General features: G+C 34.1%; 1 protein-coding gene across 1 annotated transcript in view; it reads right to left on the bottom strand.

The window, feature by feature from the left end:
* Nucleotides 1-19,770, bottom strand: part of PAN3 (poly(A) specific ribonuclease subunit PAN3) — an 82,592-nt gene that overhangs the window by 26,806 nt on the left and 36,016 nt on the right. The window contains 6 exon segments of the mRNA XM_067290787.1: nt 124-181; nt 879-946; nt 949-982; nt 1,574-1,821; nt 9,977-10,127; nt 18,798-18,959. Coding sequence (XP_067146888.1) covers nt 124-181; nt 879-946; nt 949-982; nt 1,574-1,821; nt 9,977-10,127; nt 18,798-18,959 — 721 coding nt within the window.

The following is a 19,770-nucleotide window of genomic DNA, read 5'->3' as shown; positions in this document are numbered from 1 at the left end:
TATTAAGACCTCATGAAAATTAAAAACAGATTTTTTTTTTGCAAGATGCTATTAATATTATTGAATATTTTTGTGCAACTGTGCCTATGATCACAGCTTAGTTTATAAGAAATTCTTACTTACCAGGAATATCAGCTTGATCAATCTGGGCCATAGTTATTAAGTGTCTGTTGATCAGTTCCTGAAGAACAAATTACGTCAAGTTTTGAACTTTATAATTCAGTTATCTTTGATAAGCTAACAGTACAGTGCCTTTGAAAGGCAGACTACATGTACCAGAATAGCTAGTTGATGCAAGAGTCCCAGGAAAAAAAAGAAAACACACACACACACACACACACACACACACACACACCAAAAAACAACATACACCACACTTGAAAAAAATTAATGCTAGAATGTATAAACTCTTTCCGCAGAAGAAAGCGGCTGCAGAAGCCAGGTTAACCAAAACTAGCATTGGCAGAGGCACCTAATACTATGACAGTGAAATAATGGTCATAGCCAGCCCTTCAAGAAGCACTCAGCAACTAACATCTGCATACACTTTCATTTTGGTGAAAGATTTTAAAACTGAATAGGATTACAGCTTTAAAGAAATGCTATGTAAATGAACTCAAACACACTAAGGTACCACACACATCAAGAATATTTACTTGAATAGGAAACTATGGCATGCAGTTTAGACTACAGTCATGTATGCTATAACCTGCCCTCATCCTCTGCGGTATTTTGTCTGCTGCAGAACTAGATTTTTAAAATTCTCCATAGAGAAAATTGACTGAACAGATTTGGTGTGTTTATTTCTCTTCTACTATTGGTGATTTTCTACTTTTCTCCAAGATATGCAGTTTCCTTTAAATTCTCTATAATCTTACCTGTCTGAGTTCATCTGCCATGAAGAAGGAAGGTGCATTTGCTTTAGGCTGCATGTAAGCAACATGAGTGCAGCTGGATGGTAAATGTGGTAATTTGGGAATACCTGAGAACAAAGCATTTTAAAAATCAGTTTAAAACCCTTGAGGGCTGGGAAAATGTAGAGATCTATTATCCTTTCATTTGAACTACTGAACTATGAAGTCTTCAGGCATAGCACATGTTATGAATATATTGCCAGATGCATATCCATTTCCTTATGAGAAATTCACTACCAACTATTTCAAGGGTGCAGGTATGTCTCTGTGTGTATTTTTATATTTTAACATTTTTGTAACTGCCTTTTCCCTTCTCTGCTATAAACTTAAGATTTAACATATCAGAAATGAAAACAATCTGAAATAACATTTGATGTTTTCTCTATGTATATATACAGAGACATACATAAAATGCTTTCTCTCTACTGCTGTGTGAAAAACAAAAACTCTTCACAGGGGAAATAAAGAATACACAAAAACACTCATCTTTTCTCTAGTCTTTACATTTCAGCAATCTTAAAGGATGATTACAACATAAAATGCCAAATATTTATACAGAATAAAGGTTTCAGAGTATTCTTAAGCACAATTTTTTTAACAGTATTAGCCAAATCAGTATTTCAAAATTCCACATACTTTTGTATCAAAAACAAACATACCATTCCTGTGACAGGTGCTGGAGTTGTATCAGTATAGAAGTATGTTGTTCCACCCACTGTTTCCTTCTGGATCACCTGGCCAGTAGATGGAGGCTGAGAGACAGCATTAGCAACAGAAGCGGAGGCACTAGTAGGCACCATATAGTTTGCTGAGTTGGGAGTATGACTTCTTCTTCGAGGAGCAGGAGATGTATGAGGAGTTATTTTGGGGGAATGAAGAGGAGAAGATCCTGCTGACAGTGACATTCCTTAGAGAAACACAAGGAGATATTCTTGGTCAAATCTCTCATCCAATAAAACTAATCCGTGGCTTGAAAAAACAGCCTTCCCTACACTCGGTTCAGAACTGAATAACATTCTGCACAAGTGAGAGGCTTAATGATCGTTACTTCTTTAGGAAGAGTTAAGGGATGAAGCAGTAAGAGCAAGACTGGAACAGATACATTTTCCCAAAGTCTTTCTTAGTTCAGAGAGGAAGGGGGCTCGAGAACTTATGACCTACAAATGTGGAAGAACTGGAATGAAATATGCAGGAGTAGTAGAAATGGGGAGACAAATCAAATTACTGCTGTGTCTAGAAGAAGAGAGTTTATTAAACTGCACAGAGATAAAATATTAATCACTACATAAGTGAATGTTTACATAATAGTTACATGAACAGTTACTTCACAACGAGTGAAGTTTGCCAAGCTATAACTCACCTTTTACTATAACATAAACACTCATTATGAATACATGCTGTTAGAGTTAGATTGCCAATGATTACAGCCCACAAATAAGCAATATGTAAAATGTTATTTCAATAATTTTAAGGAAGAAATTATCTGTTTTCCTCTAATGATCAACAAAATTCATCCTTCAAAAAAATCAATTTGTTATGTAACGATAGGCGACTTTTCAGAATACGTAATCAGTTAGGTATTTGTGCTCAGATTTTCAAGCTTACTTAAAATGATTTGACTGCCTGATGTTTACTAAGTGCAACAGAAAACAGGCAACTAAACAGAAACTTTAGAAGCTCAGCATCTAAACATAGCACAGTGAGAAAGACAAGGGCAACCTGTACTGCATACAAGCTTTCTAGTTATCAAAAAAATACATTAGTTATTTCATTCAAGGTATTGTAGACAGATATGCTATTTATAAATGTTTAAGTGTCAGTTTACGAAAAAGTTTTCCAGGTTGTTACAGAAAAGAAATTACTCTTCAGAAAACTCCGAGAATTACTTGTAGCAGATACTAAATATTTAGGCGATCAGATTAATACAAAGGACCGCATCTTTGAAATGAGGATTTGCTCAGTTCAGATTGGGGTGTACTTCTGTTTTAGCAATCAGAAATATATTAGTTGAACCAAATTCCTTCTTTAAAAGGAGATAAGATACACAACTTTTGTACTTAATGCTGTATGCACAGCTGAAAATTTTTCTCTAATTAAAAATTCAGTTATTATTACTCAGATATCTGCTTAAATTACTTCCATTTATTAGCTCTGCTTTGTCTTTATAGGTTGATATACAAAGGGATAATACATTTGCATCTCAGTAATGTATAAGAGTCCTTCCATACTCACATTTCTTCTCTACAGTAGTCACATATCACCTACGCTTACTTTAAAAAAAAAAAAACAAAAAACAACCCACAGAAGCAAATAACAGTTCTAGTATTAATAGTTTAGTTAGTTTAGTAAGTATATGGAAACATAAAAATAAATGAAACAACAATAGATAGAAATCAAGCTTTTATTAGTTTCTGACAACACGTTAAATTCTTATTTTTAGAAGTTAATGTTTCATCCTACTTATTGTAGAATAATACTTTTTTTTTAAATGAGATTTTAAGTGGAGAAAAAAATTATTCTGAAGCTACATTATTCTAATGATATTAGTAGAACATTTGTAACCTTAATTTGGTTCCAACAATTTACTTTCTTTGGCATCTCAAAAAGCATGCATAATAATTCAGCACAATTATTTATTTTGTTCATGAGAAGTGAGTAGTTTTCAGAAAACAAACAATATTTTTCATATAAAACATAAGGCCATCTTTTGCCTTTCTCTTTAGTTGGGCTTCTTCAGTTATTCTTTTTATAAAATATAAAATATATACATTTGTCAGCCAAAGCCTTTCTTTATATTTTCTTTATAGTAATGTATACATATACAAGCATATATAAGCAGTACGGCAGAATAACTGCTTGCTAATTAGCGCATTACATAATTTACTTATTAAAATGTGAATTATAATAAGCATTTCTGAAAGACTGTTTAATTTTTAAAGTTTTTCCTGATGGAAAAAAAAGATGTCTCCTAGAAATCTCTTTACAAATTAACTGCAAGACCATAGAGTGTTATACAAGAATTGCTGTGATATCATGTTTATGCTACAAAAGAAAGGAAAACTTGCCATTCAGGTAAACATTGCCTTAAGTGACTGAGCAGTCCTTAAATATTTCAACACATATAGTACAGATGGCTACAATTTTAGAAAGGGTTTTAATAACTAAAATTTGAAGGAAGGCTAACTCAAATGATCAGAGAACTGAAGCAGTTCTTCTATAATTTGTGTCTACAATATTCAAGCGATTCTCTTGATCGAGGGAAAGTTTTTGACGTCTGTTTTACTCTATTCCAATCTACACCTAGGAGGTTTGTGCTTAAAGAAACTTGTCTCAATAGAAAGTTCAGCTGTAGAGACCAGGAGAAAAAAAACAAAAAAACAACCTAGCAGCCATCATATCAACTAATGAACAAAATAATGGAAATCTGCTTTACTATAAAATAAAAACTGCATGTAGAACAAAGTTTAGTATACTGTATCACTTAAACTTAAAACAAAACTAGCAACTTGCAACCTTGCTAAAATTATTTAAAAATTCAACTGAAAATTTCTCAGGGGAAAGAAAAAAATAAATCACTGTTACTAGCAACTTTTATAGATGCCATTTCAAGCAATATCCAGTGGAAGACTTTGTTTTAATTTATTCCTGCCAACGGAAAAAAGAAATAGTTGTACATACAAAACCCTTAATGTCTTTTTGATTAGTAATGAAAGAGAGAAAGAAAAGAAAGGTAACTGCAGAGTTGTGCAAATCACTTCAAATGCCATTCCAGCCTCAGCTAAGTTTGAGTTTGGAAGAACCTTGAGAGTTTGATGAAGATCATCTGGTGGACAGAATACATGGGCTTCTCATTTGTCAATATACATAAGCACAAGATGTGAAAGAATTTTGACTAGAGTTTATTCTTACACTACTAGAGCAACACACTATGGATTGCAAGAAACTTGCTGCTATTGCTATGGTGGATTCCAATGGGATGAGGCAGCAAACATTTGAGGTGAGAGATCCTTTAAGAGACCTGCACTAAATGCTGCACAAACTGAATAAACAAGTATTAGCCTTAAAAGTCCAAGGCCAGATACAAAAACAAGAAAAAAACTCATCTAATACAGCGAAACTGATGCACTGCTAGGTACTTATGGAGGCAGATAAATTTGGATTCACAAACTCGAACAGTTCTCACCAACTTCATTGGGACTTTAATCACTCAGAGCCTTACTAATATTAATATTTAACCACAATGAGATAAAATGAGATGGCAGAACATAAGTAAAACACCTGAGATAGGCAGCAATTAGAAATTACTGCAGGAAAGAAAATGAGAGGAAGTGGTTAAAGACTTTTAAGCCTGTTGTATTAGAAGGTGAACATATATTCCTAGTGACTGACATTGAAGGAAGACGACAATACTGAATATGGGGCTTGTAACAACATGGTGAGCGTGGAACCACTTCTCACAGAATTAGACAAGCTTTTTTTAAACAAGGACAATTTACATAGATGCTTGTCCACATGAGGGCATAGGCAAACCAGATTTTTCCTATTCTAATTACAGTAATATTTTATCTCCCTCCCCCCATTTCTTTTTAAATAAACATGCCACTAATCCTGACAAAAATAATACTTAAGTTTTCTTTATGAGCCAGAGTTTAAAGTTCTCCTGTATTAAAATTCAAATGCCAGTAGGAGTACTAAGACACAAACACCAAAAAAGCTGCTTCAGATTGCCCTTCCTGAACCTCATCTACTAGTAAAGACAGCTTTCAATTCCTTTTTTCAATGAATCTTTATTCCCTTCAGGAAGTAGTCAAATACTATCTTGCAAGGTAAGACAAGGAAAAAGGGCTTCTTTCACTTCAGTTATTCACATCTGAAAAACAAATACTTTGCTATGTCACAATGCTGAGACAGAAAAATTTCTGTATAGACCTATTTCTGATCTGATAATTGGACTACTACAGTTTAGCAAATAATAGTTCTAAACAGAACTAGTTCTCTAATAGTTCTTTTAGAGAGAAAATGACAATTTAAATTTATTTGTTAGGCAAGTTTCAAGTATAAGTTATAATCTTTATTCTTCCTGGCATTAGAATAGTTCTCAATTTTTGTAATGCTGAAAAAAACAAAAACAAAACAAACAAACAACCTCAAAGATTATAATTGAGAACTGTTTTACTTTCTGTGTTGAAATAACTTGGGGAGGGGGTTGGCATCTTGATAAAACAACAAGTGTATATTAAAGGATAGCGCAGCATTATTCATATACTTTTTTCAGATTATTAATACAAAAACAAATGGTCCTGTATGTCCTAACATTTTATTTTTCTACAGATATTGGGAGGTTTTATCCAGTAAAAATAACGATAGCTGTCATGGTATCATACTAATATCAAAATAATGTTTGCAGGCTTTGAAAGTCTTCTTGTAATGTTGAAAGCTACTGTATAAATCATCTACATATATCTGGATCTCATGCTGCTGTATGCATTTTAGGTAGAGAAGGAGATCATATTCACATATAAACATTAAATTGTCCCGCTTTACTGCTATACTTTCACTTCTTGCATTGTTTTAATTTTTGAAGTTTCATTGTGACTGAAGAATGGGAAGTGGCACACTTTGAGCACTGTCTCAGCTGAATTTCAAAGATATTTTATGGCATAATGCTTCTAACAAAGCTTTGTAATATATGTAATATGTTTGAATTAAAAATTAAGTTGTATTTCAAATCTGTGAATTCATACAGATAAGCAGGATTAAAGGAAAGGCATAAAGAATGAATTCTCATCACAGATTCAATGTCTACAGTTTTTTCATTCAATGAAAATTTGCAACTTAGTGACTGAGGTAGGATTTCATTAAGCTCACATGTATGCAAAACAGTTGGCCTACAACATAAATACTTAAAAAAAAAAAAAAAAAGAGGAATCCAACAAGTGTTCTACACACATTTTCTTACACCTTTGCCCACAAATTTACTCACTACAGCCTTATCCTATGCCACTAATGATAACACATTCAGAGGTCAAAGATAAAATTTTAATAACGTTAAATGCTTTATCAACATAGTGTTCTGTACTTTAGAGACATTCTAGACTAGGTCCACTTCAAGAAACGACTAATCAAAGTAAATAATAAAATCAGACTGCTTCTCTGAATTTAAAGATGCAGCTTTCAAGAAATTTTTGAACACTCCCTTTTACTATAGGTTTTCCATCAGGTCATTAGCATTGTAATTGTGTATGTCCAAGTTAATTAGATCTGCCTAATTCCCTAAACAACTTCAGAGTCATCAGTTCTTCCTCCTCCTCCTTAATTTTATTTGGGATAAAACTAATTTAAGTCTTCCTAAACAGGAAGTGTTTGCAAGCATGGGAATGGAAGGAGCTACAATGCAGTATTATCTTGGGGAGCTTAAGGAAAAAAGGCTTGTGGAGGAGGGACAGACCTGTTCAAAACTGTTCAATAGGACAGTTTCCCCCAGCTATAAGTGGCACTGTTTCCTCATCACTGTGTTTTAGTATTATATTGAAAGCTATGGAGATCAAGACAAGTGACTGTGTGGTGAGATTATGCCATAAAGCACTTAAGTAGAAAAGACATGTAAAAGTAGGACTAGCCTTCTTCCATGCTGTGCCATAATAGAGATGTCAGGTGTGAAAACAAAAAGTTGTCTAATACAGTATGTTTGGTTTCATCTGTCATTTTTTTCAGCATTTCCGCAGCACTGCCGATAAGACAGGTGGAACAAATATATTTTCCAGGAACATCCCATTTTGTGAAGTTACTTTTCAAATACTAGATGTCAAAATCTTTTTGATTTACACCTACTTTTAGTGAAATCTCCAAAATTAGAGCTATGAAAGAACTGTTAGTTTTTTTCTGTCCTCAAGAGGGAAATCAAAGGATTGCACTCATCATTTATCTACTTTGTAATGAAGGAATTAAACTATGGAACTTTTAACAAATCATTCCTACAATATTTCCTTATTCCTTCTGAAATAAGGATTTCCTCCAGTATGCTGTAAGCTACTGTAAGCAATCTTAAATCTCTTGCAAATACATAAATCTTTTACATGCTTTCTGAAAGTTATTCTACTGGAGAATATACATCATTTAACTGGAAGGAGACTCATTTTTATTTAAAAGAAAATTCTTACAAACACTTAACGTTCTTTTCATTTTGAATTCTCTTCAGCTTATCAATAACTTTGTAACAGATCCCCCAAAAAATCATTTTTAATGACAATTTCACAACATGTTTAATTCTTCTTTGTTATGTTATCCAGTATGACCTAGATGGTGAAGTTTTCCCCACAGATAAATATTCTTCTCTTAAGAGCGTAATCTTTCAGAAAGAACACCTCCTAATTCACCTTGAGATAACAGAAGTTTCTGTGGATGTATACGACTGACAGCTAAGCCATTTAAATAAATGTTTAAGTGTGTTATTTATGAAGTATACTTGGATCCAGAAAATACTGCAATCAATGGAGGGAGACAAACTTTTAGAGAAATTCGGAGCACCCAGCTCTGAACTATATTCAATACACTAACTATATAGGAAGAGCAAGGAACAAGCCACATTTTCCTAAAGTTTACTCTTGTGAATACTTCCCCATCCCTTCTTCTCCATAAACAAACAATAGCATTTGAACCTAGATAGTTTGGCATCTATGTTTCTAGGTCCTCTAATTTTTGCAAGTACTTCTTTCATCAATAGTGTTACTTATCCTTTCAATGTATTACTTACAGATAGTCAAGAAATTGGACCGTGAAGGATCCCTCTGAGATCCCACTGGACACTTTCCAAAAGTAGATCATTTTATTGTATTCTATTTAATCCTTTTTACACTTTTCAATCCCGGTGACAAGGCTGAGAGGCATATAAACACAACAGTTTTCCAATAAGACTGTACAGCACAACATAGTATGAATCAGACACAGTACTGCATTATGTTAATTTGGTCAGCAGAAGTATCAAAAGCTTTCCTAGCCTGTTCTTGTTGTTATAAGATTACACTAGTTAAGTGCTGGCTTCATTAGTGTTGATACTGATGCCTACCCCCTTGTTTCTGGAAAGTCCGAAAGTCAGTTTAATAGATGGTAATTGCCAAAATTGCTTAAAACCCCCAAACATTTACAATATTTGCCCTTTTTAGTTTTCTGGCAGGTACCCAATTTGCATTCATCACAAGAGACTTTATGTAAGGAAATTTGCTAAAGAATCTAGGATGTGTAACATCCAGATCTGCGGATCTTAAAATTATTTCATTTTTATACATAACAAGTATTAGAACTAAGTTAACTTTTTAAGATCATAATTCCAAAAGAAGCATGAACAGCTTGAGCTTTTTAAGCCTAAAAAATCTTGTCACTCAGAATTCTATGACTGCATGGAACACATTTAGATAAGAGTTTTAAACATGGGAAATAATTCAAAATCAGTTTTAAAAGTGAGATTACCTGATGTGACAGATACAATAACTATTAATGAATACTTTGCAATGCAAATAATTTTAGGATAAGCTTGTCTTCTTTCTTGGTTATTATCAATATTTTTTAATATATGCTCATTAACACTGAAAATAATCGCATCTAGATTACATACTCTTGAAATAAATCAAAAGAACGGACAAACATACTGTAATCAGAGCATAGAGCATATTTTTTTTAGAATGCACTTTATTTCTGGACCACAGCTAGTTTAAATCTACTTCAGGCACTGCTGTAGCAAGGGCAGCACAGAGCACAGTAAGCATGTAGTAATTCAACACTTCTTTTACCCCCAAGAAGCACGGTAAGTCAGCTTCAGTTAACTTCAGTGCTGTGGTGGCTGAATAGATTTCATGGCCTGCAGTGTGATTTCCATACTACTAAAAAACAAAACCCAAGTTACTACACTTTTCCTATTTTAGCTCTTAATTTTAAGAAACTCTTCAAGAATATAAGTGTCTAGATTTATACATGATTAGCCTGATCACTAGCTCTACAGGATTATGTTTAATGTAACTATAAATTAAAAGAAGCAAATTTACTGCAAAACATTATTCTCAACTTACCTGGTGCTAGCCCAGCAGTAGCAGGACTTCCCATGGAGGGGTGAGAGAACAGGGCTTGAGAGAAGGCAGACATATTTGACTGGGATACATTACTCAGCCTGGAGGTTGATCCTCCTTTAGGAATAAATTCACTTGCAGTAGGATTTGGTGTCTGTTTAAAAACAAATGTAAATTAAATGTTTATTTTAAGTGTGAAGATAGGGACAATACCTATTTGGTAAAAAATATTTTCTAGGCAAGCCTACTGAGGGCAAGGGGAATAATTTAAGTTATGTACGGCTTGTTGACAAGAACAGCAGATATGGGAAGCTGATCTGCACAAACATATTTAAATGTTTCTCTCTAGCTTACATCCGAAATATAGTATTAGCAAGCTTTCCATATGAACAGCTGAGGTATGAATTCATACAAACACTTTGCAAAAGGCTTCTCGTGAGCATCTATTATATTATATTGACATTTGGAGAATAGACTTGACAGCGAGGAAGCCTTGCCACTGCTGCACAGACTGTTGCTATGTGATTTTAGAGAAGTCATCTCAAACTAAGTAGCAGGTTCAAAGCAGCAAAAAACATTTCTACTAACGAAGGGTCATCTCTGCCTCTCTTTCAGATGGTCCTGTATGTCCCTTTTTTGTGAGGTTAGCTTCTGTTTTAATGAAATACTCCATCTACCTAGAACCTTTAATGACAAGTTTTAATTTAGTACCACAGAAACAAATAGCAGCAAAGTGACTATCAAACATTTCCTATTTACTAGCATATAAAATACATTACAACTGACTGAATTTCTCTTCAAGCCTGTGCAACGGTTTTTCTTTTCTATAGAAAAAGAAAATCCTAATTGGAGCTCAAAGGGCAAAAAGCTGATTAATGGACAGCCAGTTGCAAGAGACATTATTAGTGGAAGAAATATGAAATTAAGCCAAGAAATAAAGCTGATTAGTACATGAACACACTAAAGAGCTTGAAGATTATTATGTATTCATTGTTAAGTTTATTAAGTTGCATCAAGAGTACATCTCAAACCTGTCTAAACAAAAGATGTAAAATGAAAAGTTAGTACCAAAACTTTGAATAGGCAAAAGATGCTGTTAAGATAATCCATGATGTTTTTAAAGCAAATCGTATTGGATGACTTTGGTTTTAGGCAGGTTTGAAATAAAAAACAACTGTAAGTTAAATTACGTAGATTTCCACCAATATGAGCAAAATAACATCAGATATGTTAAATTAGTCTCATATTAAAGAATTGCGATTATAAAACACTAATTTAGACAGTGAAGAAAAAGTATTTGAAAAGTACTCTTTTTCTGCATGAATTTGTTTTTAACATTTTTATTTGGAGACTTCAGCCAGATATCATTAATATTAATGTACTTCAAAGTATTAGAAAGGAAAGAGGACTCAAAGTTGTAAAATTAAAGATGATGCTCGTGTTTAAAAGCAAATAGTAAGAATATAACGTAGCCTGTAATAGATCAGGAATGAAACACTATATTCCACCTTAAACCACATAGTAAGTTCTAACTACATTATTATGTCACATATTAGTCACTCTATATGTGCACGTCTGAACATTAAAGAAGTGTGACAACCAAATATGCAGACTGGTGAATTAAAACACTTGGACTTAGATGGTTAAAAGTTCATAAGCAACCTAAAATGATTCAACACATTTAGTTAAGGCACTAAATAGGAAGTTGCATTACACAGACTAAAAACCGCTTACTAACACATTTAAACTCAAAAGGTAACATTTTTGATCTATCTGAACTTTAGGTACAGGAATAACTGTTAGAGGGAATGTGCTTCTCTGGCTAAAATCTGGCATGAAACAATTTGGCCAGTTCTGCAATGAAACTGGAGAAAATGAAAGGGGTAGTAGAGAGTTGAATGAAATTTGCCCAAGTAGTGATACAGCTGAAAATTCAAACAAAACAAATAGGAGAGCAAGGGACAAAGTATTTGTAGAATCTTATCAAAACCTCAACATTTCAAACAACAACATGAGATCTAAGTTCTCCACCCTTAAATGTAGCTATGGCACATCCAAAGAGCTACCACATCTAAATACTGGTCAACTAGGAGACAAGAGCAGGAGATGGCAAAAAATTTGGAATATGCAACTGGAAAGAAAGACCACCTTCTGCAAGATATCCTCAGCCTTAAATGGCACAGTAGGGAGCTCCCCAAATCCCACCCACACCATTCTGGCTAAACATGTCTCACTTAATAATTGATTCAATCAGTGCCTACAGAACAGGACTGCTTTTAATCTCTAAAGACATTCTGCAAAATGTTAATAGACCACTTAGGTAAGTGACTGTTTAGAGACCCAATCAGTCATCATTTTTAAATGAAATTGCTTGAGAACTCCACTTTAACCAGTCAAAGTTTCAGTTTATCGAAGTAAGAGATCCTAACCTAGAAAAGTGCTAAGGCAGTTTGCTGTTATGCTGTAGAGTTATGAATAGCAAGTTAGGTCATGAGCCCAAAGGAAATTCAGTTTTCATTCATTTTTGTATCACAATTCTGACAGGATCAGAATCAAAACTGAAAAGATGGTGAGTTGTTTCTATGCAACTTTGATGTAAGCACTTTTTATGGGTAAATAGCTTTGATTTGCATAACTAGCCCCTTTATTATAAAAGCCTGTTTTACTTCTCTGTGACGTTACAAACATCAAGTTATAAGCCAAGACCTTCTCCATTTGTCAAAAAAAGATTTAAATTTTGGTTCCAATTTTTAAAAGATTCTTCTCAACATTCAAGCTGTCTTCTAAAATCAGAAATATATCTGAGCTCCAAACTCAGCTAATGCTTTGTCAGAAAATTTTACACCATAGGGAACATATAAATATGTATTACATTTATGTGAGGTTGCAGTTCTTAGAACATCTCCAGAAGTATTTTAATCTGAACCACAATACTAATTTTTCTGCATATGCTTCTTTCAATAGAAATAATACAAAACATATCCCAAACACATCCATAGCATGTAGACTCTTCCCACCTCAAATAAGTGAGGGAATGGAATATCAACTATTAGTTCTTTAGTGCTGATCTTTTCATTGTTCTTCAAACATTGCAGACAACATATTCTGTACTCACATATTCTGTGAGTATACAAATATGACAAAATTAGGAAGCCAGGCTCTTAACAGTGGCAAGCTGTCAGTGTTTGAGTCAGTGGTAAGCTTGAAAAAAATCTCAGTATAAAAGATCACTATTTCTTAAACTGTACCATTTAGTTTTCTGTGTAGAATCTTATCAAACTCCCTAAACAGAGAGTTGAGTAAAAATATTTGAGGTTGAAATCTGTATCTAATTAGGAAGAAACATCATCTTCATTCTATATTGTGCTCCAATTTCTTACAGCACAGTTTCAAAATAGACAAGTTTCCCTTAATTGATCATTAATTCTTCATCTCAGAGTAAAGTAACTCCTTTACACTAGACTAGGCTGAAAATTTAACCAATTCAGATTTAATCTTAAAACACAAAAAAACAAAACAAAACACCACCATTCATCGAACGTTTTGAGAAATGAAAGGAGATAGTATTGCATTATTCATTCTGTGTTCTTTAAGTATTTATTCTATGATGTTAAAAAGTGAAGAAATGAATGCAACTCTTAAAATCCAAATAAAAATCAAAAATCCAGCGACTATTTTCAGTTTCAACTGCAGATGTCCTTATTATTTCTAGAAATCTTTAAAGAGGCACATACAAAATGATTCCAAAGCATTTTAATTTACATGTTTTCTACAAGCTGCATTAAACAAACCTAGCTCTGTCAGCTATATTACATTTTACTAAAAAAACACCCTAAAATAAAGTAACTTCAAATACATACATTTGCTAAAACTGCCATCATTCCTTTTTCCTCTTAGCTTGGCCAATTTAAATCTCATCCCCCTTCTTCTGGTATATTCCAAAAATACTGTCATACTAAACCAGGGCAGGGGGAGAACACATCCCACACCCCCCAACAGGCACTAGCTGAACTAATATCCGCATCATGCATTCTTAATCAGAATGATTCCATGAACAAATTTCACCAAAAATCAATTTATTTTCAGATTCTTTATATTTGAGCTGTCTTAAAGGCACAAGAACCTCTTTTCAGTCAGTTTTACAATGAAACTTTCAAACAAAACCCATCAAATCCAGTCCATTCAACTCTATACACAAATAAAAGTTCTGTACTACTTCTGTATGTAAGAGAATGCAAAGTATGTTATAAAACACATACAAATTTAGACTAAATTCAGACTTAAATTCAAACATGATACAGATAATAAAGATGAAACCACAAAAGGTCTAAGAGAGGAGGAAACTATAAAATAGCTCAATGTCACCATTAAGCACAAGGCTCATCTACCTGGTGACTTTCATGCTTTTAAACATATAAAAGGGAATAAAGTTAAAACATAAACAGATCCATTGTGGGTACCACAGAAGGAACTAAAAACTCCTTAAAGGAAGTTGCAGATGAAGGTAAAGAAAGAACTTAAAGCAACCGGCCTAGAATAAAAAGGTATGGATCTCTATGGACAAAGGCCATTGTTGGAGAGCTGTAGAGCAACAAGCAATACTTATGTACTGTATATTGAGGAGTTGTATATGTTAAAGGTTTTTTGTATCCGGAAATGAGATGAAAATTCCCGTTTCATCAGATATCTATTGCAATACTTAGGATTTTTCTCTACCCTCCTTAATGATAAATGCCCAACACTCCAGTACTTTTGTGAATTAATCCTCAACATGCCCTGAAGTACAGAAGTATTCTATAGTACAGATAGGGAACTAAGACACAAATATTAGGCAGGCTTTTGAAAGTCAGGCAGGGAGCCCACAGTAGTACTGTGGAAACTGGCCTTCCGTCTCTTACTTCCAGTTCAGTACCTCACCACAAACAGAACTGCACAGCAGCGGCAAAGCCACAACCTCCATTTCTGCGGCTAGAATACTCCTTATTTGTATTAGTTCTAGTTACATGTTCTACCAAAGCCCAGTCAAAGCCAGCTACCTAAAGACAGATTTCATTTTATTTCAGAAGAATGTGCTAATGTACTTACCATGCTAAAAACTGGAAACAAGCCTTTTTGTCCTCTTTTTATGTTCTCCTTCACCTCCAAATTCATGCTGATCTGTTCTGACACCCCGAATTGCATAATCCTGTAATGGTCACAGAACACCACCACTAAACTATACTCAAGCCAGTTCTCTGCCAGTCTACTTTAATTATTTGGCATAGTTTTCAGAATGTCTCTTATTCATCCAAAAACATGCAAGTATTTAATGGTCAGATACGCCATATAATGAAGTTCACATTACATAAATGGCAAGAGCCATCTCTCCGTTCCACTTGGATTCCATGATAACCATGACATCAGAGAAGGATACATTCTGGGATGTCAGAGCAGCCCATCAGACACTGGAGGTTGCTAAGGACTTTAAAACAAATCTCTTCCCCTTCCACTAGTGAATTTGGGCAAAATGCTTCTTTATCTCAATTACTGTGACAAGTCACCACATTACACATACCATTATAAGCTCTATAAATTTCATTTGAATATCAACTTTATTAGCTGAACTACTCTAGTGCTCTTTCAGAGGAGTTATAGGCAAATTCATTAGAACTGGGTAAAATTTCTTGGCTGAAGATTTTCTTCATCAGGACAAAGGCTCAGACAAAACTATTAGCAAAGTTTTGTTAAATTTGGCAAGTAGATGTCACTTAAAAGTAAACTTGTAAAAGCCTCAGAATATTTCAATGTTTCTTTAGCAAAATATTTCAAAGTATTATAAAAACTGAATCGTTTCTAAAAATCCATCTTCTTGATGCAAAACATTTGAGAAAGAAATTCACTAAGAATTTTTTAGTCAAGTAACAAAAAATCAGTTATTCATGGTGCTCAAGAGCTGATCTCTAAAGTTGTATCTATTCCTATTATTTTAAGCAGAACCAGCATTTGATATTAAAATATGAATCGTATGGTGCTGTAGTAGCCCAGGATGTTTCCTAATATAGAGTAGGACATACAACTGAAGAAAAAAAAACTTAGGTTTTTTTGTTGTTGTTTTTTAAACATACAACCCAGAATAGAACTCAGTTCACTTTACATAGCTCTGTAGTAATCACGTAAGCTTGACAAAGTATTTAAAGTAAACAGATCTGTTCATAACCATGCATGAGAAATGGTTATATTGTTTTATAAGATACCTCATGAATTACCTTGTTTCATAAAACAGCCACTTTTCTGACAAAAATCTCTAAGCCTTTAAAGATGGCGCTTAACATTGTGCCATGAAATACAGTGTCTTTCCCACATTCTAAATCATAGATCCGGAAGAGCAGGCATTCAAATAAACACATGAACTTGAACACCTATACCAAGACTTAAAGACAACATTGCAAGCCTTCAGCAATTTTGAGATGTAATACTGTTTTCTCATCTTCAAACAAAGGAAAAAAATGCTCTCAAACAGATGTACTCTCATCATAATGCAACTGTTCTACTTATTATTGCTTAGTACTCACCATCAGCCTAAATTTAGTTAGTATAACCTATATTCACACCTGCAAAACATCCCTAAACAGCCTGTTTTTCAAAAAATGAAGAGGCCAATGTTATCTGTGGATTACATACCTAAAGTAGAAAAACAAAGTCAATCTGAAATCTCAGTATCAAACTACAGGTTTTTAAATAGTTTCATGTGCCAAACCTCCCCAGTAACTATAGCTGCTTTTTGTGCTTTTACAATTAACATTTCTAATTTTTAACAGTTCTCAACCTTTGTTTTAGCAGTAACTTAGATATTCACACTAGCATGCAAAGATTTACAGTGATTAGAATGAAGTTGTTCAGCTAAAATTCAGTCTCTCATCTATATAGAACTTCATATGTCCTCACGATCTGACCTACAGCCTGTTTTTATGCCTTTCTTTGTTCATTCTTGCCCAACTCCACTATTTCTCTGCAATCCCCCCGCCTTGTCTTCAATTGTACTTTCTATGGCTGGAACAGCTTTCTGTTCTTTTTTCCCCACCAGACATGCATACATACACTTTTTAAAAATCCCATGTCTTCATGGGACACTACATAATTATATTGTGTAATAAACTGTGTACAACAGAAGATTTTTTAACTCAATTACGTAGTTAAAATTCTGGCACAACAAAAGAACTTGCAATTGTGCAAAAACATTCCTTTGCCCTTCAAAGGCCACACTTTCTGCAGCAGATCCCAAAGCCATGGCCACTTCTACTTCAGGAAACTAGGAGACTTCAAGCTTTCCTTTGCCCCAATTTTAACACAAATTTAGGGGGCACAGGTACTGAAAAGATAACTGCTCCTGGTCAGAAGCTCCAAGTCTCAGGCTATTGGCTTTCCAGTTTCCAGAAACACTGAATTTTTCTGCTTTACTATTAAGCAGAGTAGATCAAAGACAAACCTTTCTGTGACACAGAATGTAAGAGACAACAATGAAGAACATGAGAACAAACAGGGCTTTTCCTGCCCTTCAGCATCCACTTAAAATTTGAAAACTGATTCCCTAATTTCTCTCTTCTCAGAGCAACTGTCTACTAGTTAAGTTCTGCACTCCCATTAGATACAATGCAGTAAGTCTTCAGGCCTTCGGTCCTTTTTCACTTGAGAGAAATGTGCTTCACTAACTCCAGCTACTCCTCTGCAACCTTGCCTGGTCCTGGTCCACCAATGTTTCCTTTATTTTTTCCTTCATCTTACTCCCACCAGTGGTTTTGTTGCTATCCCAGCAGCACAAGGGCTGAAATAAACTTAAGCCTTAGTGACACTACGCAATGTAACACCAGTTTGCCTGCATCATATCGCCTGTGACTCCAATTTCAATGACAAAGATGTCCAAACATTCAGTAATGCAGAACTAGCACAGGTATGACAAGGCTCTGGTATGAGTTTCGCTCTGCCCCTTATGTAGTAGAAATTAAGCAAACTGAAAGAAAACTAAGGTGACAACTTTAGTTATAAGGATATCATTGATTTACCCATTTCAATCACTTTAAAATGTCAAAACGAAGAACATAAACATCACAAAGACTAAAGTAAAGATCTCTGAAAAAGCAAAAGCACCACATAAGTGCAAAATAATAACAGTAGCAGTGTTGTAGTTACAGCCGTTATTATAATTTCCATCTAAACCCTATCTTGAGGGACATATAGTTTGAATTCCCATTGAGTGGATTCCTCCCAGACAAGAATTATCCTTCATTATCATCCCAAAGATAACCTGCTACTTTGGTATGAGATTTGCTCAAATCCAGCTGCATCTCTCCTCCTAAGGAATCAAAGTAAATTCAGAAACAAGACAGTAAAGTAACATATGCACAAGTTGAGAAATGTAAACTATTCCAACATAAAAGTGAAGAAATTACACTTTGTGATGGTTACATTTTCAAATTCCCTATTGAGGGGAACTTTTTGCATTGAATGTCAATCATTTCAGCAGAGATCACTAGCTTTGCCAATAGAAACCTTCCTTACATGAAAATTAACATAAGAGGTTGTGTTTCTTTGCTTATAAAATATGATTATTGTTGCTTCTCCTCCACAGATTATAACATAAGTAGTAGAGCACATGGCACAGTGGTGGGTGAAGAGAAAAGAACATTTCTCAGATTCACTCTTCTTGAGGGCCACTATGCCTGTTTCATGGAATAAGTATTTGATCCAATCTCAACCCATATTTGGAGTAACTGCTTCTAACATTTTCCAGAATTTTAAATAAAACATCCAAAATACTGAAAAAGTGACTAGTAAAAAATAATTTTACCTGTAAATTGTTTTCTGTGACTCTGTTCCACCAAACCATATTGATGGGTACTCCCGTTTTACACCTGTCAGCCAGACAGCCGATAGGGTTCTTTGATTTTCTTGCTTTTGATCCCACCGGAACTATCCTCTCATCCAGCATCCCCAGTCGATACTTCCTGGGCTACGAAAAAAAAGGAGAGAAACCAGGCCGCTCCTAACAACCCTCATCTGAAACTACACTAGATTAGGTATTATTCTGCAATATGATTTCTGGATTGGTGGAATAGGAAACAATTTGCAAGTAAAATTTATCTGAGACTGTTTCCTTTCAATCCCGACTATTTGGTTATAATTAACAATACTTAAAAAAAAAAAAGAAAAAGAAAAAAAAAGAAAATATACTTCAGGGACTACTACTTAATTGTAAGCAAAACTTTGCAACACGAGTCAGCCACCAAAATTGTGTTTACTTTTTCTTTTTTGAATCCTGTAAAAATAAAAAATAACTTCAAAAAATTCTATCCATACTTCTTGCTAACAGATACCTTCAACCACATCATAATACTGAACTCTAACACTTCTCTTGATTTCCAAAGAGGGCATTAACACCGGCTTTTGTATTTTTCTTTTAAAGTTAAAATTTGCCAAGACTCATCTCCTGAAGACTTTGGAGAATTCAGTAAAGAAAATTTTAAACATCAAATAGAACTTAGTAGCCAGTTACAGCAGAACTCAGTGAGGAAAAAAACATTTCTGTTCAAGTTCATATTGAAACACCGTCAGCTACTGTCTTAAGTGAAGACAGATAAGAATTACCATGATAAATGCATAGGAACCTGACTCAAACCTGAGAAAATAAAATATGCTTTAAGTAGTGAACATGCAAGAGACACTGAACCTCAATAGGAGCAACATTCCTATTATGTTGGTAATGAATGCTACAAAACAAACCATTTAAAAAGCATTATATGAATGTTAAATTAAAAAAACAC

This window comes from Apteryx mantelli, chromosome 1 (genome assembly GCF_036417845.1).
Source record: "Apteryx mantelli isolate bAptMan1 chromosome 1, bAptMan1.hap1, whole genome shotgun sequence".
Lineage (NCBI taxonomy): Eukaryota > Metazoa > Chordata > Aves > Apterygiformes > Apterygidae > Apteryx > Apteryx mantelli.
Note: the sequence above shows the minus strand (reverse complement) of the source record. Positions and strands in the feature narration are given on the sequence as shown.